Genomic DNA, 21,607 nt, shown 5'->3' on the forward strand with positions numbered 1-21,607 from the left:
TTAAAAGTATCATTGACCCCATAGAGTGAGTGGAATATGCATCTGGAAGCCTTTGGATCTATCAGTTGTCATATAATCTGATGAATTATTAGAAAGTGACGTGCACAAACTATAGTACTGAAAGTATCATACAGAATGCACTTTACTCCACAAGAGGGTAGTAAATACTAAAGGTCTGAAGACAAATGGTTTGTCTCATTACTTGAACCATAAGCAGCGAGAGGAAGATATGCATTCTAATTATAACTCCTTATGATCCATCAATTGTCATATACTCACAGATATGGTTTTTCTCTAGTAATTTAGTGGAAGAATGAGAAACCTGCTCACGTGCTCATACTTCATATCATGTGCTTAATTGACTAAAGATTTCTTTTTGTTTCTTCTCTTTTTATGGTAGGCTCTGAGAAGCTATCCAATTACCTATCCATATCTAAGTATAAATCAAAATAGCCCACAAATTGTAACCCACTTTTGCTCTTTTTCTTCAATCTCTCTGTTTTTTTTCTCTACATATTTACAAGTGTAATTAATGTTTGATATAATTAACTATGAATATGATACAGCTTGACAAATATCAGCAAACTGCTTCAACTAATACTGATCAATGTTACACAGTAGAATACTCACCTGTACTCTCTCTGATGGACAAATGAGGCGGTCACAGAATAGCTACTTTGATAAAATCCCATAACGGAGGTTAAGAGCATCAATTGCTTTCTCAAAGGACTCTGATAACTCAGCAATGGATGTTTTGCAAGCTGAAATTGAAGCCACACATAAAGTAGTCAGATTGATTTAGACAGTAGTTTATAACTTGGCACAAACCACACTATTACATGCTGACAATTTTCTAATCAATTTGTTCATCCTTTTCGTTTCCCTCGTATCAACATAATCTATTATCCTATTAATTAGTATTACTTGTTATGGCATTTGAACCAATGTTTTCAGATGTGAAAACGAAGACGAAGGTGACATGATCAAGTCTCACAAGGCAAGAGCATCGGCGCGCTAAGGCGATCTAAGGCGAATGTCTTTCTAACAAACATTAATTTAATACAATATATTTTCAAATAATATGAAAATGAGCAGAGAATAAGTTTTCCTCTCCATTCTGACCATGAAAGATTTATCAGTAGCCATAGTCCGAACGAAACTTTACTCATCAATCCCTCCTCTCCCTTCCCAAATGGTTGACGCTCCCATCCCCCCTCAATCACCAGTCAGTTCTATCACTACTAACCCTCCACCCCTACCAGCCACTCACACCACCACAAACACTACCATCTCCAACTTCCTCACAATCCGATTGGATCGTACCAACACACCAGAACATTATTGAACACAACAACGCCATATATTGCAACAACCTACTGCAAAATGAGGAAACAAACCAAAACTCAAAAGGTTTTGTGCTCATTGTGTTTACTATTTGATCAAATCATTGATAAAGTAACCAACTTCAATGCATTCAAGTACTGCTATATACTTGAAGTCTCTAAACCAAGAAATGCTAAACAAAATAATCAAAGTAGAAGCTCACTAGTTAAAGATCTAGATTGCATGGGAGTTGAAACCTCCTCAGAAGCCTCCGAAAATCTTCCACATCTCCAGTGCATTATTCATAGTCTCCCTCACTACCTTCACCTGTTGAAATATCAATTAGCAAAATCAGGGGAAAATGCACAACAGTGCTACTAGTACTACTCAAATAATCAAGAACACATTTTTTCTTGGCAACAAAACAAAGCCTTAATACCTTATCAAATCTTTAGCTTTCCAAAGCACTCAAGCAACAAGCTTTATAGAGTGGCACCAAATCTGACTCCGCTGTGGCTACTTTTCCGAGCATCTCAGCCGCGCCCTTTCTCACTGCCCAGTCATCGCTGCTTAGAAACTCCACCACACACGACACCAGCCAATCCAACGCTCCTCTACTTGACGCGCCGTCGGGGCCAACAATGCTTTCGATAAGCACCATCAGCGCCGCCCTGGCCTTAAACCTCTCGCTCTTCGCCAGCATCTCAAAATCACAATTGCATCCTCCAATTGCGCAGCCGACTCCTCCGAACCACACGTGGGAATCGTTCCATCTCTGATTAGCTTGATAAGGTGAATGAGGTTGCTGACACTTTAGCCCTAGTTGGTCATCCAGTTGATGAAGCCGATCTCATCTCTATCATTATGAATAACGAGTGGTTGAATTACAAGGAAAAAATGACGTCGTTTTGACACTAAAAAAAAGAAAATTAAAAAAAAATCTCGTCGTCTTCTTCGTGCAGATGCGGCCGCCTCCGCTTTTCCCTTCGCTCCGCCGCTCCGGCAGTCGCCTTTGCCTCTTGGTTTGGTATTTACCAAGTCGTGGGAAGCAGCAGATTCCGTCTCCGGCGAGACCCAGTCACAGGTAACATGCACGTAATAAAGTCGTGAAAATGAATTTTATTAACTTGTAGTTTCTAGTTGTCACACACGACACTAAATTGAAAGGTTCGCTGATCATTGACTTATATAACTAGGCCCCGTTGTAAGATTTAGCAAAGTAATTTGACAACTAATTTTCTTGTCGAAACAATTTGACAAATAATTTATCAAATTAACTTAATAACAAATTAGTGAGACTTAGTTTTGGCCATGGTTTCATCGGTGGCTTTTAATTTATTTGTGTGGATTATTGGGTTGAGTAGTGTAAATGACAGTAATATCCCGAATTTTCGAGTTCAATTTCTTATAATTTATAGTAAATTGTTATACTTGGTAATTCGAGTAAATTCACATTCTACACCTTAATGTTGTTGTCTTTACAAAATGAAAGCGATTTTGGAAATTTAAGGTTGAAAAACGTTATATTTTCAGTGGCTCAAGAGTTGACTTTTAATCTATCGCTCATCTCTGAAAACTTCATTCACGAAAGTCGTAGAATTCGTAGACACGATGCACGCCTTAATCGGAAGTCGTGTTTGAAAGTTGTTAGCAACGAAAGTTTGGTTTCCGTTTTTGGAACGTGTATAAAATTGCATTTTTGGAAAACATAATTTCCTAAATCAGAAACCAAACACGAGAATGCAAGCATAAAACACTGATTTGAACAGATCAAAAGGAAAGCGGTACATATAATGTAGTAGAATTGTGGGCATATATACAAAGTCGTCAGGAATATAACTCATTTCCACATAACTGGATCATTTGTCTAAAATTTTGACAGGCTATGGATTGTATCTCAAGATTTAAAGTGACAGCACAACATTGCATTTACACCAACAATTAACTTTCTCCTAGCAAAGTATGAGAACTCAGACATGAGTTACGAAAATTTCCTTTTGTATGCAAGCAAGAAAGATACTAAGCCATAGACATACCACGAGAAGCCGAGGCCTGTGCATCTACTATGAATTCTGCATAAGAAGCCTGCAAAAGAAACAGTAGATTACTCATAACATATAGCCATAGGATACACGTTTATAAGAACAACAGATTCGGATAAAGTAAATACCATCATAGCTTCCCGACTTTCAATAGTCCTTTGGGTCTTCTTCTTGTATCCCTTGTCTGCTTCATCCAACATTTGCTGACATGCTTGAGTCTGAATCTGAAAAACACAAAAAGCCAACTAATAAACAGCTTGAGAAAATGCCCTACTCTAATCCGAGCTCATCTTCACTCTAGTTACAATTCCGAAGCATTCGCCACAGTAAATCCCCTAACAAAACATGAAATGTCGTAATAATTTCATCCAAAGAGAACACCGATTACTGTGGAAATGGTCACGCTAAGGTATGATAACAAGTGTCAACATCAAAATAACAGTTTAACTTCAATTTAATTTGCTCACCATTCCTAAATAGTTTCCAAGAATTCTTTAGGAAACTGTAACCCTAACTCACTCTACTGTATCAGAAAGCTCTTAATCAGATCTCTGGTCTAGTAATCCACTATTCAATAGCTGCATAAATTCGTAATAATTAGGCGAAAACTCAAATTTCTATCCAGTAAACAATCAATCACAAAGCTCAAAAATAAACACAAATTCGAATTGAGAGAGAGAGAGAGAGAGAGAGAGAGAGAGAGAGAGAGAGACCTTGAAGCGCTTGTGGAGTCGAGAGCGAGCGGAATCGCAATCCTTGAGGATCTCGGTGTGAGAGCGATCGATGTGTTGCTTGAGATCCTGGAGGCGCGACGAGGCGAGGTTCTTCAGATCCGGGATCGATGCCAGGCCGTTGGCGTCCGCGGCTGGCGGAGAAGAGATCCGATGACGGAAGAAGCCATGACAGCTGTCATCTTCTTGAAAAACGTCGATTTGGGAGCGGGAGGAGAGTGGTTGGGGGAAAGAGGCGACGTTTCGAGTAGCGCCGCGGCTGAGCTCCGGCGAGTGCTTCGTCTTCCACCGACTGAACCTTTCTTCATCTCTCTCTTCTGAGCGTTTGAAATTTGAAACACCTCTGTGAATACTTTACCAAAATGAACTTGGCGCTCAGGACAGGCTTTATATAAGCAAATATGGGAACATTTTATTATAAGTAAATTTACTTTTAGATTATCGAAGGGCATTTGGTCTAGTGGTATGATTCTCGCTTAGGGTGCGAGAGGTCCCGAGTTCAATTCTCGGAATGCCCCCTTGGTTTCTTTTTCATTTTTCACTTTTTTAACCTGATCATAGAAACCTGGAGCATTCAACAGTATCTGCACTTCTTGAAACCCAGTGATCATCTCAATCTAAGTCGGATATGTACCGGCATTACTTTTCGCAATCAAAACTTCCCAGACTCGACTGTTCTAATATTGCTGGCTGGAGGTGTCTACATCCCTAGCCAGTTACTAGAAGAACACTACAATAAATTGACTCATATTGCTGGCTGCCCCAAAGCAAAACAAAATTCACACAGAAATGTGTCATTGATGTAGCTGCCGGAGAAGATTTCAAATCTGACCAGACATTAGCGCGGTTCTACAGCTTTCATTCAAAACTTCTCTCTTGTTTTCACCCTTTGTTTTTTGTCTTGTCCGTATATCTCTTTTCCAGCAAAACCTATGGCCTATATATACCTTATATCTCATACGGCAGCTCATCTCTTAACCCTAGAATCTCTTCCTAATACAATCTTAAATAAAAAAGAAAAAAATCCATATGAATATGAAATACACATTTTATTATAAATCTCTTTTTTATAACAATTTCTAATTACCATTTAACTAAATATATTTGAAGACATATTTCTAAATATATTGAACTACCCTTGAAGAAACAATCGCCAGAAACTTCTATGATAGGAAAAAAAACCATAATCTTTTCCTAGTCCAATTAGATAAAAAAATTTAATTTTCTTTTTGCATATCAAATCTTCATGACTTGTCCTCCACACCTTTAGATCTTCATCAACTATATGGAGGCCAACATATGTATGTACCTTTAATCTCCCCATTTGGTCTTCCATGCAACTTTCACCATCAAGTACCTACAAGACAATCATGAACAATGTAAGTACAATTTTTCGATAAACAAACTTCCAACATGTTTACCAAACAGAGTTATGTCTACAGTACCACGAGAATATCCCTGTGAAATAAGATAAGTATAGAGTTTATCATATCATACACGAGGAGTTTGTTTAAGACCATAAACAACCTTTTTAAGTTTCCAAACGTAATCAGGATGGTGAATATCTTTAAATTCTAGAGGTTGTTCAACAAACACTTCTTCCTGAGAATAGCCTTGAGCAACTAGTCTAGCTTTGTTCCTCGTAATTGTGTCATGTTCCTCCAATTTATTCCTGAAAATCCACTGAGTATCAACCATATTAGTATTTTTCAGGTTGAGGAACAAGAGTACATATCTCATTCTTTTCAAATTGATTGAGCTCTTCTTGTATTAGATTGATCCAATCATCATCCAGAAAAGCGTCTAGAGCTTTGTTAATTTCCACAACTTCTGTGTTGGAGCTTTCTGTATCATCCTCTTTGTTGGATGTGATCTCTACATTTCTCCCTCTTGTGCGCATGCCTTCTCCAATAATGTCTGTGGAAGAATGATTTTTACGAACCTGCTTGAATCTAGTTCGATATTTTGTTGTTGGTTGTAGATACTTGTCCACATCCTTTGCCTCTTCATGTGACTCCACATTCTTATCTTGCATGCTAGTTAAATTTTCATTAGATAAACTGGACAAATCCACATTATTATCAACAATAACATTTATTGAATCAATTATAGTTTTAGTTTCTTTATTATAAAATTCATAATCTATATCAATATGACACAGATTGCAAAAAGCTTATATGAAATTGTGATTATCTTTTTTCCTCCACACTTTCTTACCTGGATACCTCTGAGTTACTTTCACGTCATGTTTAGGTTCTTTATAAGATTTATATAAACCAATAAACATCAAGTTCAAATTGACCATGTTGTTCCAACTTACTTCGAATATCTTTAATATATTTCTCATAGTCATCTGAGTTTACCACATTTGAATTGAACGAGGTCTGAAAATTTTCAGATTTTTCATGTTTTCAATGTATTTTTCACTTGTCTTTAAACCTGTTTGTTCACGAACAAAATTAGTGGAAATATTAGGATTTCTATTTGAGCTAGACTTACCAGTATATCTCATGGGTCTTGGGAACGGGTTATGAGATTCTTTTTCTTATTTATTATTCCTAAGCTCTTCTAAGAGGGGAGATACAGAATATAATCCTTCTTATTCGGAGTCGGAGGGCGAATCAAGCAAGCGCTATTGAAAGTCGTAAGTGAAGGAAGTAAGTAGCGGGGGGGGGGGGGGGGGGGGGAAGTATAGTGAACAGTTAAGTGGCTATCCGGAGGGCAAGCGGGTAACTGACTAGTCAAAACTTAGGTAGGTCGATCGTCCCCCAATAACAGAAGGGTAGCCCCCCTGCCTTACTGGTCAGGACAAACTGGAAACGAGGCACTCCAGGGTGAGAATTCTTGATCTCTCTCAATATCTCTCTCAATTCGAAAATCCAGGATTTGAATTGATGTCCTTTCATTGAGTCCTCCTAAATTGCATTGATTTATCCTAAAGATTTCATTCCGGTTATATCATTGTAACTCTTTCTTAAACTCAAAATGTCATATAACTATTTAGAGCTATTTTGAAATTTTCCAACTTTGTTATTTGTTCCATCAAGCAAAACATGCAGCTTGACAAGTTTAGAGTTTAATAAATCAATTAAATCATCTTTTTCTATAACCTCATCCTGGAGCATTTGAATTTTTGCTAGAAGTCGTTTTCGTTCAAGCACATGATCATTATTGTCATTTTTCTGTCTCATGTTTAGTTTCTCCTATACCCATTGTAATTTTTCCTCTTCTATCTTGTTGGCATAGGCTTATGCCCGCCATAATCAGCACAACTATCAGCGCATTAAGGCTAGTGTATAGCACAGTCTTACAATACTAATAGCAAATCAGCCGCACTAGCTACGCAATGGGCCTCCCCGTGACCCAAATTGACTACGGACGCGCCCTCACGCGCATCTTAAAGAAGGCTCCAGAGAGCACCTTAATCGGACGTCGTCCCATATCGAATGGCAAGTAAACGATCCACTTCAACTTAACAATAAAAGGTCAGACTCTTGACCTTACAAGGTAAGTACACTGAACTCCCTACTGTAACTCTGCATAAATTACCATCGCCCTAACTTAAGCGTCAGAGAGTCGAAGACCACGCCGCCATGGTCTCTACTTTGACGACGTGTGCTACCTGTGACAGGAAGGAGACGAGGAGTACGGCGTACCATATCCACGAGGAGTACGGCGTACTAAATCAGAGTATAATCACAGCATTAACATTGGCGCCGTCTGTGGGAAACCGCAACAAAAAAGTCAACCAAAAAAAAAACCCCATGCAACACCTAGCCAAACAACTACACTTCAACATGGGCACTACCAATCCTTCCCCCTCTACTCCGGCAGGCGGTCACATCGAAGACGTCACAGACCTTAGCCTCAACCACCCTCTACCCTCCGCCAACGACCCTTTCATCCTCACACCTACACCCGGAACAGTCGTCAGTACTAATGCGACTACAGATCCGGCACCCGCCGCAAGAATGGAAAGCATGGCTCGCGATCTAGCCGATTGCCAGCAGCGCGAGGCACTGGAACGCGAGAAAGCAACAGCTCTCCAGAGCGAGCTTGACAGGATGCGGACACAGCTCGAACGGGCCGAGCGCAGTCATTTACATGGGGAGTCAAATCGCGAAGGCAGCGCGCAAACGAGAGGACGAGAACAAGTTCGCTTAAGCATCAGCTTGACCCCCTCCGAACTCGCCAAGAAACGGCCACCATCACCACGGCGTATCCACAACTGTGAGGAAGGAAGCACAAGCGTCACCTCCCGTTCCAGACCCCCCACAACTGCTCACAACAGCGAGTCTGCCATGCTAGCCCTGATCTTGCAGCGCCTAACAGCAATAGAACAACGGGATGCCAATCCACGGTGCCAACCAGTGTTCGCAGCCAGGCCAGGCCCATTCACTACGAGAATAATGAACACCGTGCGTCCTTCTCAATCCAAGAGCCCAAAAATCACGCCGTACACAGGTGAAGGCGATCCATTCCGGCACATTGATAACTTCAAGAAAGTCACTGCCAGTAGAGAATTCGACGACGCCACCTTGTGCCACCTATTCAGCGAAACATTAGATGGGGATGCTATGAATTGGTTATTCGAACAACCGGCGAACTCGATGGATTCTTTCGCACAGTTAACCACAGCATTTCTTAATCGGTTTATCCTCATGGCCGGAGCTGCCCACACAACTGATGGCCTATTTCAAGTAAAACAAGAGAACAGTGAAACATTGGGCACCTTCGTCATGCGATGGCAGACCGCAGCATCCAGATGTCGGAACCTGAACAAAACGCTCACCTTGGCTGCTTTTAAGGAAGGACTACGGTCAGAGAACTTCTTGTTCCACATCAATGTGGACCCTCGAATGCGCGGCGCCACATATGATGACATCATGACTGAAGCAGTACGATACGCTCAGACAGAATACGTCACATACGGAGAGAAGCGGACCCCAGTACCATCCGACAAAACCACTGCGCCGCAGACATATGTACACACAATCCCCCTCCAACGTGAGCTCTTCCCTAACATAGAAGACCATGGCAAAGGCCGGAAAAGAGAGTGGCATCAAGCAAATCACCGTGATGCGCGCAACAACGATCGGCACAGAGGCCGGGACAAGAACATGAGACTTGGCCATGAACGTCGTGACAACAGAGACCCTCGCCAAGTTAACGCGATGGGACGCCGTAGTGACCACACACCGCCTAGGGAAGAGACCCTGGAAGACTTTTTCCATGCACATCAGGGCACGCTGAGGAAACCTGCAAGACCACTACGCCCCCAAACCGAAGCAGAAACTGGTAAGTGGTGTAGATTTCACGAAAATGGAAGCCATAACACGAATGATTGCCGCACCCTCTGCATACTAAGAGCCAATGGCGACACGGGGGTTCGCCCGGCGCAGCAAAGGGTACAGCAGCATGTGGTCGCCGCAGTCGAGAACCTGCGCCGCATTAACGTCATAGAGGGAGGAGCCCCGAAGACAAACATGTCCAACCGAGCAAAAAAGCGCTTTGACCACAGCACTCACCCAAGGCAGGTGTACGCCATCACAGGAGGAAACGCTAAGCGACAGAAGGAAGGATGGAAGCCGATCACCTTCACTGAGGATGAGGAAATTGGCATCTCCTTACCCAATGACGACGCTTTCCTCATAGACGCAGTCTTGGGCGGACAATGGGATGTAGGGAAAATGATGATCGACACGGGATCCACAGTCAACGTTTTATTCAAGGGGTGCTACGAAAAAATGGAGCGTAGTGGCAAGAAGTTGGTACAAGACCACGAACCACTAATCAGCTTCTCTGGCGACATAACCCAACCTCTAGGCTCAGATTATATGACAGTACGCATTGGGACCACACCATGCACAGTTTGCGTTGAAGCCGAGTTCATCATAGTCGATGCCTACAGCTCATACAACGGGATCATCGGCCGACCTACACTTAACCGGATACGAACTTTTATCGCCGGACACATGATGCACATAAAATTCCCAACTCCGCACGGAACAGGACAAGTCCGGGGTTCACAATCCATAGCAAAAGATTGTCAAGCACGCGCGATTCGACAGACGCGCAACCGACACGAAATCCTGGCAGTACATGCCACAGTAAACTTGACCGACAAGGTCGTCGACGCACGAGATGGCGAAACGTCGAAGGGAAAAAGCAAGCATAAGGCTACATCATACGAGGCCAAAACTCCGGCAAACCCTGAATCCTCATTAAAAAGCATTACGCCATTCCCAAACCATCCGGAGCGCAAGATCAAAGTCGGCGTAACTCTCAGTCCCACTGTTGAGAGGGATTTAACAAGTTTCTTGGGCGACAACATGGAAGTCTTTGCATAGTCCTATGAGGACATGCCCGGAATCTCGCCCGACATCATCATGCATGAATTGCACATCAAACCTTCCGCACACCCAATTAAACAAAAGCGCCGAAGCTTCGACGATGAAAAGAGCACGGCAATACGCCAGGAAGTAGACAAATTGAAAGGCATGAAATTCGTCCGGGAAGTACAATACCCTGAGTGGATCTCAAACTGTGTTATGGTCCGTAAAGCCAACGGTAAATGGCGAATGTGTGTGGATTACAAGAACGTAAACAAAGCTTGCCCAAAAGACAATTTCCCCCTACCGAGAATTGACCAGCTGATTGACGCAACGACAGGTCACGAGTTGCTAAGCATGATGGACGCCTACTCCGGGTACAATCAGATACGCATGAACCCGGCGGATCAAGAAGCTACGACCTTCGTCACTGATAGAGGCCTGTACTGTTATAACGTAATGCCCTTCGGATTAAAAAATGCGGGCGCTACGTATGTGCGTTGCGTCACACAAATGTTTGACCAACACATCGGTCGGGAAATCGAGGTGTACGTCGATGACATGCTGGCCAAAAGCACAAAAGCCGAAGACCATGTAACCAACCTCCGAACCATCTTCAATGTGCTAAAAAAATACAAGATGCGATTAAACCCGGAAAAATGTTTTTTCGGCGTAACAACAAGTAAGTTCCTGGGCTACATCGTCAGTCAACGCGGCATAGAAGCAAATCCCGAAAAGGTACAAGCCATCCTGGATATGGCGCAACCAGTACTCAAGAAAGATGTAGAAGCCCTCCAAGGCAGACTCGTGGCATTATCTCAATTCATATCAAGACTGACTGACAAGTGTGAGCCGTTCTTCAAATTGTTAAGGCGCTCTAAGAGTAAACTGATCGAGTGGACACCGGACTGTCAAGAGGCCTTTCAGGGATTAAAAGACTACCTCGCCGCAGTACCATTATTGTCAAGTCCAAGTAGTTGGCCTCCAATTCACTTGTCCACGACCAAGCGGATGACGACGCGGACCAACTTCCTTCTGCAGACGCGGAATCGCTATCAGTTAGTATAATTATCCTAGACATTACGCCACAGCAAGCAACACCGAAGTCAAAGGCGAACAACCTAAAACTAGAAGTCAAAAAGTCAGTCAGATCTATCCTACGAACCTCGCAAGAACGAGTTTGAAGAACATGAAGAACACGAAGAACATGAAGAACACCAAACCCAGTTTACGGCGAAAACCCATCTGCACCGCCCATACAAACACCCCACCTTGCCGGAAAACAATCATCCAAAGATCAAATAGACCCAAAACCCACAAATATGCCGGAAAGACCCAAAACCCAAAACCACCGATTTACCCTACAAACACAAGTCTACCAACAAACAACAAGCCACAAACCGAATAAAGAAGGATTCGATTAGAAAACATACCTCAAAAAGCCGATTCACACAAAAATCCCGATGAGTTCACGATTGGAAGAAAAGGGAGCAGACGAGAGCAAAAGAGAGGGAATGAGAGAATTTGGATTTCGAAAACTTTGATCTGTCGATAATGACAGCCATCCTGTCCCTTTCACTCTTTTATAAGTGAACCCCATTCACATCCAGCCCGTTGATTACTCAAAAGCAACCCTTAACCGTCAGATTTAGAAAGCCGTCACTCGCATCTTAGCCGTCGACCCAAGAGACGTCGCTCCAGATCTCGTCACGTGGCCTGAGTTACCGAAGCAACATTTCGGTTACACGCCTTAACTACATGCAATAACTGTCTTCTCGGATAACGTCACCCCACGAATTTGAAACGTTCGCGAAACATCCGCCCAATGCATGTACGACACGTGCTGTCCAAAGCGCGAATGGCGCTGTCATCAGTCTGCAAACACTACGCTCAAAGATAGCGATAAAAGACATCCTACGCGTAAGAATTTACTACGCTATGACGGACGCACTACGCTCCAAGATAGCGATAAAAGACGTCTTAGATGTCAGAATTTACTACGCTATGACGGAGGCACTACGCTCAAAGATAGCGATAAAAGACGTCCTACGCGTAAGAATTTACTACGCTATGACGGACGCACTACGCTCCAAGATAGCGATAAAAGACGTCTTACGCGTAAGAATTTACTACGCTATGACGGACGCACTACGCTCCAAGATAGCGATAAAAGACGTCCTACGCGTAAGAATTTACTACGCTATGACGGACGCACTACGCTCAAAGATGGCGATAAGAAGTCCTACGCGTAAGAATTTACTACGCTATGACAGACGCACTACGCTCAAAGATGGCGATAAGACGTCCAACGCGTAAGAATTTATTACGCTATGACGGACGCACTACGCTCAAAGATGGCGAGAAAACGTCCTACGCGTAAGAACTTACCACGCTATGACGGACGCACCACACAGAGCAATCAAACGTATTACACAATAAAAACTCGGCATTCCTTAACCGGGGAGTGGGGGGACTACGAGAGGGTCCGCAAGACCCATTGCTGATTATGGCAAAACGCTCAAATATTAACTCCCCAGTCAAGAAATCACCTCCCTAGACTGGGAACTTAGGGGGACTTGTTGGCATAGGCTTATGCCCGCCATAATCAGCACAACTATCAGCGCATTAAGGCTAGTGTATAGCACAGTCTTACAATACTAATAGCAAATCAGCCGCACTAGCTACGCAATGGGCCTCCCCGCGACCCAAATTGACTACGGACGCGCCCTCACGCGCATCTTAAAGAAGGCTCCAGAGAGCACCTTAATCGGACGTCGTCCCACATCGAATGGCAAGTAAACGATCCACTTCAACTCAACAATAAAAGGTCAGACTCTTGACCTTACAAGGTAAGTACACTGAACTCCCTACCGTAACTCTGCATAAATTACCATCGCCCTAACTTAAGCATCGGAGAGTCGAAGACCACGCCGCCATGGTCTCTACTTTGACGACGTGTGCTACCTGTGGCAAGAAGGAGACGAGGAGTACGGCGTACCATATCCACGAGGAGTACGGCGTACTAAATCAGAGTATAATCACAGCAATAACATATCTTCGTCACTCGTTCCTTTTAACAAAGTGTTCTTTTTTGAAATTTTCTCCGCAACTTTTATAACTTTTGCTTGATATTCAAACATCTCATTATCCTCATAGCTGTTATCTTTATCTTTTTTTTTATCATCTTCATCCTCAATTTATGAACCTGCATAATCTAGAGAGAAGAAGATACAAGAGCAAAAGTTTTGTCCCTTTTTGGAGAACTATCATCATCATCACTCCAAAAGGTCTTGTAAGCTTTGTTCCCTTAATCAAACTTTTTATTTCCACAATCAGTAGCAATGTGGCCAATGTCACTACAAGTATAACACTTCTTATTACTATTACTACTACTTCCATAATCATATTTCTTTTGTGAGGAATTATCATTACGTTTCTCAAAACGCCTATTATTTCTATTAAAATTCCTCCTAGAATTCTGATTATTTTGTTCATTTGAATTTGACTTTGTCTGACTAAAAAATCTCTCAAATTCTAAAATCAACAGTTCATTATTTTCAGCATCCTCGGAGCTTGATTTAGGATTTTTTGTAACACTTAAAGCAATACTTTTAGAATTCTTACCTTTCGGTCTTTCATCCTCTTCAAGCTTCATCTCCTAAGCCTTCAAATTTCCAATCAACAAGTCCACCGAAGTGTTGAGATTATATTGCTCTTGAATTGTTGTCTTTTTCATCCTGTATGACTTTAGGAAAGACTGTAATATTTTTCTTATAATATCAGATTCATGTAAAGGTCTCTCAAGACTTTTACACAAACTAGAGAGATCAGTAAAACGACTATAGAAATCATCAATAGATTCATCATCTCTCATTTGTAAAACATCAATTTCAGAGTAATATTGTTGTAATCTTTGTTCTTTTACAGTATCATTACCTTCATTTAAAACACATAATTTATCCCAAACCTGTTTGGCCTTGACGCAGTTCTGAACTCTTTTCTTTTCTTCTATGCTCATTGAAGCATAAAGAGCATCCAAAGCCTTATGATTTCCTTCACTAGCTTTGATCTCCTTGTCAGTCCACTCATCTTCATGTTTTAATCCACCAGTGGATGTACCCTCAGTAGCTTTTGAATCAACATCTTTCATTGGAGGTTTCCATCCATGTTCAACGCTTCTCCATGCCTGAAAATCAATACCATATATAAATGATCTCATTTGAAGCTTCCATTGAGCAAAATTCATACTATAGAGCATGGGCGGTTGATTCAATCTTTGACGGTTCATCTTTAATCCCACCGATCTCACTAAGTACGTCTAGTGACCTGCTCTGGTACCAAATAAAAATACAAGATAGAACAACAATGAGTAATAGCAGCGAAATATGTAGAAGAATTTTACTTTTCTATCGAATAAACGATATTACAATGACTATACCATAATCAATAATAATAAATTCTCAAAAGTAAAAATACTTCTTACTTGATAGTCACAATCAAGTATGAAACAACCTCACTAAGATCGTTGCTTCAAGTGTTGATACAACCTCACTAAGATCGTTGTAATCACACGTACTTTGACTTTACTAAGCTTGTTGATGTTGCCACTAAGGTTTTCAATGGAGTAACTAAGATTTCCTAGCACAAAGCTCTTATTTACTGCCTATATATACCTTATATCCCATACGACAACCCATCTCTTAACCCTAGAATCACTAGGCAATCAACCCAACTCCCTTCCTAATACAACCTTAAGTAGAAAATGAAAAAATCCATATGAATATGGAATACACCTTTTATTATAAATCCATTTTCTATAACAATTTCTAATCACCATTTAACTAAATATATTTGAAGACTTATTCCCAAATATATTGAACTACCCTTGAAGAAACAATCGGCAGAGACTTCTATGATAGGAAAAACAAACCATAATATTTTCCTAGTCTAATTAGGAAACAACTTCAATTCTCTTTTTGCATATCAAATCTTCATGATTTGTCCTCCATACTTTTGGATCTTCATCAACTATATGGAGGCGAACTTTTGGATCTTCATCAACTATATATGTATGTACCTTCAAAATGTTGTGAGCGAACTTCTGGATATCTGAAAGTTTTTGAATTAATTCATAATAAACATATAGAGAGTAAGGTTCATCAATTAATTCAAATATATTACAGAAACCAAGTTTACAAATTATTCTTTTTGGGTAAATTCACAGTTTTCATCAGGCAATTAATAGTGATAATCTATCAATATTTAATGATACATTTTAATCTATCATTGTCTTAAAACAAAGATGATAACTAGCTATTGCAACAATTAACATATTGCTAAATCAGTGACAACATTTTCCAAACTTCCTAATATATCAAGGAGTTGGCACTCTCCTGATTTGCACCCTGAAGATCTGGGAGATCGGAACTGATGGAGAACTTCATCCACCTCTTCCTCTCAGCATATTTGAGACAGGGCTGCATCAGAAGACCAATTACTATAGCTATAAGACTCACAACCACAACCTTGAGTTGAGAAAGAGCCAATACAACACCAATTAGTAGGGTTGGTGGAATGCACAAAAGAATGGCTCCAACTGTTCCAATTGGAATCTTGTAAGGCCGAGATGCAGCGGGGTACTTCATCCGTAATCGTATAAATGCTATAAACTCCAAAATCATTCCAACACAGTACAAAAAGTTTTCTGCAGCTATGATCTCTTGAAAGCTTAGCCAAGATAGCAAAAGGACTCCAGAAGCTGAGAAAATAATGCCAATGACCGGGGTTCCATAACGAGACCGCTTACCAAAACATGCGGGCAGCATCCCTCTTTCTGCCATCCCTAGAAGTTGGAAAGAGTCGCTATTCATTTCAGCAACAAACATCCCCATATTTGACATGGCTGCAGCCCCTTGGATCCACCACCTCAACCAAACACCTCCAACAATTTTTGCAATATCAGAGAAGTAACCATCAGTCCACAACTCACGATCAAGTGGAACTGCCCCAGTACCAATCAAAAGGGGGAAGAAATATCCAACAACAACCAAAATCAAAGCATAAAAAAGAGCCTTGGGGAGAGTCTTCTTCGGGTTCTGCACCTCGCCAGCAAGTGTACTTATTGAATCCCAATAGTTCAGATTCCAAAAGAGAGTGTTCAAATACAGATTCCAGTCCACATTGTGTAGACTCACCACTATCCATCTTGAAGGCTTCAACTTGGGAATTGCCACAAACCCCATAACCACAAAAGGAATGATTGAGAAAATCCCTAAGAGTACAGCAACCCATCCCACAATGGTTAAACCCCTATAGTTCAAGTAAGTGAGGAAAAATGTCAAAGCTAGCACTGCCACAATTCTTGGAAGTCCACCACCTAAAGCTGGTATTCCAGACTTCAAGTAGTCCAGAAACAGAACAGGGTACAAAGCATTATCAATGACTCCACTTAACCATTTCATCCATCCTTGTTGAAACCCCCAATATGGACCCAGGGCAGAAGAAACCCAAACCACATAACCCCCATTCACAGGGAACATGGTACCCATCTCTGCAGTAATCAAGGCCTCAGGAACACTCCAAATGAATGGAAAGACCAAGAATCCGATAAGCGCTAGAAGGGGACCAGCAGCCTGGACACAATCCTCGATACCAAATGGACCTCCAGATACCTCATAGAAGATGAGGAAGACAAGGGGCAGGATTGAGACTTTCTCGAAGTTATCCACCACCCTAGGTGAATTTGGTTCCCTAACTGCAACATATCCAGGATCATTGTGCTCTCCCATTTCAATGGAGCCTTCTCCAGTTGGTGCCGTCCACATTTCCTGCATTCAGTATTTTGTTTTCAACTTAGAAATCATTTGGTTTCAATTTTTACAACCTATTCTTATAAATCAGCAGTCTGTATGTGTGTGTGTGTGTGTGTCTTTACATCTAGCTTACCTATGATCAATTGAGAATCAAAATACCGAATAGGGCACTCAATATACCATGAATCACCAACAAAAATGTATGCAGCCATACACAGTTCAATGAGCTAAGAAATACAGAAAACTTAGCAATAGAGATGTGCACTCTTTTAACTGGCAATAAAATCCGATGCTTCAATTAAACTAGGAGTTATCGGAGAGATACAAGTACAATTACAATGGCTGGAGGGAAATAGCCTACAGTTGTTGAGCTACTGCAAACTGCGCGCAGATCAAAGCGTTGAAGAAAGAATAGGAAAATTGCAAAAAGCATTAGAAGAATAGCGAGGAACAGATTCGAACTTCAAAATATAGTAGTGAAATAAGGTTTACAAAGCTGAATAGACATGCACCAGAATTGAACAGAAAGCCGGATTTAGAAAGAGTCTGGTCAACAAGGACTCAAACGTGCAGATCGACATGACAAACAACATTTAGATAAGAATTTCCATGCCAAGTCCACAGACCTAAGAAGAGTGAGGGGCAAAGGATGTTTCTCATGGTCACCACTTCATTTTTCTCATCCTTGCTCTTTAGTAAGAAGTAGCATTGACATGGTCAAGCAAGAGGAGACTCTACAAAAGAATCCATGAAATAGTAACCATGATACGCATTTCCGAACACAACTTCCCCGCACTTTCTTGAACCATAGAAGGTGGAGGATTTGATGAGTGACATCCATGACTTGCAGACCAGGGTGGATTTGATTAGGGACTTGGGAGGCAACGTCAATAGGATTCTTTCTATGATTTCCTCAGGAAAGTAGTCCGACATTGCTTCTCTCAATCTCTGTTCAGAATGTTATTCACTTTACTTCTCCCCTGTTTGGGAGTACTAGCTAGTATAGATTAATTGGTCTTTTGGGTCGGTGGCGACTGTAATGTGTTAAACAGCGACAAGCGTGGCCCGTTGACCAACTGTACCGATATTGTCCCAATTTAGCCACCTCACAGGTGTTGGGTTTTAATCACAAAAGGCCTCGGTACAATTGGTTATTATCCACCCACTTATAAGCTTTATTTTATTTGTCACTTCTTAGATGTGGATCTCTCTTCTCCAACAGAATGTTCACCTCGACTCCTTCAGTTCTTGTTTGTTTTGGTTACAACTTCTTTCAGTTCTTTTAATTCACGTTTTTATTTACTTTTTTATTTTTGTAAAGAAGAGATCACGGCATAATTATTTCTTTTCTATATAATAAGGAAAAACAGATCCTTTGTTCTTGATTTGTAGACTTAAATCATATAAGTATCGTATGTGGAGCTATACATATGGGTTTCCGTATGACTTTGTAGTATGTATGTCCAATATCTAATCTGTGATCGCAGAAAAATCCTATATAACAACTAGGGGTGTTAATTGAAAACCCAAAACCGAAAAATAACCGAACCATAACCGAATTATAACCGAAGAAAAAAAAAACCGCACCAAACCGAAAGATTTGGTGTGGTTTTGGTTTGAGATGTTTGAAAACCAAAACTGAACCGAAAAACCGAATATATATATATTATAAAAAAATTATATTATATATATATTTAATATACATAATTAAATATGTTATCGATCAAGACCCAACTTTATCAAAATTCGGTGAATTTTTTACCATATCTGTATTTATATATGCTGATCACATCCGACGGTCGAAATTTAATAATTCGAATTTTAGATATTGGAACCACAACATGTCTACTAATGTGGTATAACTTGTTTAGTGGTCTTTTTGCAAATGTATGCATTTGTGAAGCAACTATATCTTATAAATAGAATTTTGCAAATCTGTCTGCATGATGCGTTACGTATAGTAAAATATGATTATGGTAAAAAAATCACATATTTTCGATAACGTTTGTGTCCCGATCGAGGCGGTCAACCCTTTTTACGCTTATTATTCCCTATGGGTAGCCTTATCCCTGGAAGGTAAAATTTTTGAAAATTTTACACGAGCTGCTACATCACATATATGTGAGAGTGTGTGCATGAAAAAATCCACCAAAACTAGTCAAGAAGGAGGGGGTAAGAACAAATTCACTTAATTAGATGAAATTAAGTTAATGTTGACCACATCGATCGAGACCCAAATATTATCAAAATTAGATAATTTTTTTACCATATCCTTATTTAAATATGGTGATCACATCTGACGGTCAAAATTTAATATTTTAAATTTTAGACATTGGAACCACAACATGCCTACTAATGTGGTATAACTTGTTTAGTGGCTTTTTGCAAATGTATGCATTTGTGAAGCAACTATATATTATAAATAGAATTTTGCAAATCTGTCCGCATGATGCGTTACGTATTTTGAAATATGGTTATGGTAAAAAAATCACATATTTTCGATAACGTTTGTGTCCCGATCGAGGCGGTCAACCCTTTTTACGCTTATTATCCCATATGGGCCTATGGGTAGCCTTATCCCTGGAAGGTAAAATTTTTGAAAATTTTACACGAGCTGCTACATCACATATATGTGAGAGTGTGTGCATGAAAAAATCCACCAAAACTAGTCAAAAAGGAGGGGGTAAGAAAAAATTCACTTAATTAGATGAAATTAAGTTAATGTTGACCACGTCGATCGAGACCTAAATTTTATTAAAATTAGATGAATTTTTTACCATATCCGTATTTAAATATGCTGATCACATCTGACGGTCAAAATTTAATATTTTGAATTTTAGACATTGGAACCACAACATGACACTAATGTGGTATAACTTGTTTAGTGGCTTTTTGCAAATGTATGCATTTGTGAAGCAACTATATATTATAAATAAAATTTTGCAAATCTGTCTGCATGATGCGTTACGTATAGTGAAATATGGTTGTGGTAAAAAAATCACATATTTTTGATAACGTTTGTGTTCCGATCAAGGCGGTCAACCCTTTTTACGCTTATTATCCCCTATGGGCCTATGGGTAGCCCTATCCCTGGAAGGTAAAATTTTTGAAAATTTTACACGAGCTGCTACATCACATATATGTGAGAGTGTGTGCGTGAAAGAATCCACCAAAACTAGTTAAGAAGGAGGGGGTAAGAACGAATTCACACTTAATTAGATGTAATTAAGTTAATGTTGACCACATCGATCGAGACCCAAATTTTATCAAAATTAGATTAATTTTTTACCATATCCATATTTAAATATGCTGATCACATCTGACGGTCAAAATTTAATATTTTGAATTTTAGACATTGGAACCACAACATGCCTACTAATGTGGTATAACTTGTTTAGTGGCTTTTTGCAATTGTATGCATTTGTGAAGCAACTATATCTTGTAAATAGAATTTTGCAAATCTGTCCGCATGTTCTTTTTATTTCGTTAAGAATCAAGTAGATAGACAAGGAAAGAAACTCCGATTTTCTTTACAAAATAACCGAAAGAAAAACCGATATAAACCAGAGAAAAACCAAACCAAACCGAACCGAACACAATTGGTTTTTGAAAAAAAAAGTGAAAAACCAAACTGAACCGAACCGAATAAATAGAACAGTTTGGTGTTCGGTATCACCTATAAACCGCACCATTCACACCGATTAACACCCCTAATAACAACAGGCCACTAATATCATTAAAAAAGGGGAAAGTTAAAGAAATAAGCCGCTAAAACGACTGTAATGTTTTAAAAGCATATCCTCCTCGGAGCCATATCTATACAAAAAATAAATCAATGGCCAACAATGTTCTGCGTTGAAGCCAATATACCAACGTACCTTGTCTTGATGCTGATGTTGATGAGTCTTTGTTGACTGTGAGGTACCAGAAGGCGGAGCTATGCAGTTGCTGTCACTTGCGCGGCCGTATCCATCTCGGACGCTATCTGATGAATTCGAAGCAGCTTCCATGCATGAGAGAGAGAGAGAGAGAGAGAGAGAGAGAGAGAGAGAGAGAGAGAGAGAGAGAGAGAGAGAGAGAGAGAGGATGCTTTAATTAATTTGCAGGGGAAGAAAGACGAGAAAAAGAGGTGGGCGGGGGGAATTAGAAGGAAAGGGCCAGCCAGAAGAAATCAAATAGCAAATTAAAAGCTATACGCCTATACATGAGTTTGAAGACTTCATATGCTAGCTTTATCTTTATCATGCAATTTATAAAAGAACGCAAATTAGTGTTAGATGAATCGTATTAGTCATCAATTCATGCATATCAAAATATAATGTTACACAAATGATCCGATTTTAACCAAATATCAGACTTAATTACCA

At 40.3% G+C, this 21,607-nt stretch overlaps 3 protein-coding genes and 1 non-coding gene across 4 annotated transcripts; 2 read left to right on the top strand and 2 right to left on the bottom strand.

Annotated features, from left to right (window-relative positions):
• Window positions 1-3,194: 3,194 nt before the first annotated feature.
• On the bottom strand, window positions 3,195-5,794 carry LOC126795570 (uncharacterized). Its single transcript, XM_050522382.1, has 7 exons — window positions 5,642-5,794; window positions 5,537-5,554; window positions 5,361-5,453; window positions 5,058-5,089; window positions 4,079-4,439; window positions 3,494-3,589; window positions 3,195-3,408 (listed from the first exon to the last, which is right to left on the bottom strand). Exons 1-7 carry the CDS (start codon window positions 5,792-5,794, stop codon window positions 3,343-3,345), a joined length of 819 nt encoding a protein of 272 aa, XP_050378339.1. The 3' UTR covers window positions 3,195-3,342.
• Window positions 4,543-4,614, top strand: TRNAP-AGG (transfer RNA proline (anticodon AGG)). Its single transcript has one exon. It is a non-coding gene; the product is annotated as a tRNA-Pro (tRNA).
• Window positions 5,795-7,893: 2,099 nt separating the features above from the next.
• LOC126795571 (uncharacterized) lies at window positions 7,894-10,446 on the top strand. Its single transcript, XM_050522383.1, has one exon. It carries the CDS (start codon window positions 7,894-7,896, stop codon window positions 10,444-10,446), a length of 2,553 nt encoding a protein of 850 aa, XP_050378340.1.
• Window positions 10,447-15,717: 5,271 nt separating this feature from the next.
• On the bottom strand, window positions 15,718-21,231 carry LOC126793218 (probable polyamine transporter At1g31830). Its single transcript, XM_050519675.1, has 2 exons — window positions 21,119-21,231; window positions 15,718-17,255 (listed from the first exon to the last, which is right to left on the bottom strand). The coding sequence occupies exon 2, from the start codon at window positions 17,250-17,252 to the stop codon at window positions 15,795-15,797; it is 1,458 nt and encodes a 485-aa protein (XP_050375632.1). The 5' UTR covers window positions 17,253-17,255; window positions 21,119-21,231; the 3' UTR covers window positions 15,718-15,794.
• Between the last annotated feature and the right edge of the window lie 376 nt (window positions 21,232-21,607).

The sequence above is a fragment of the Argentina anserina genome, chromosome 5 (assembly GCF_933775445.1).
Source record: "Argentina anserina chromosome 5, drPotAnse1.1, whole genome shotgun sequence".
In the NCBI taxonomy this organism is placed as follows: domain Eukaryota; kingdom Viridiplantae; phylum Streptophyta; class Magnoliopsida; order Rosales; family Rosaceae; genus Argentina; species Argentina anserina.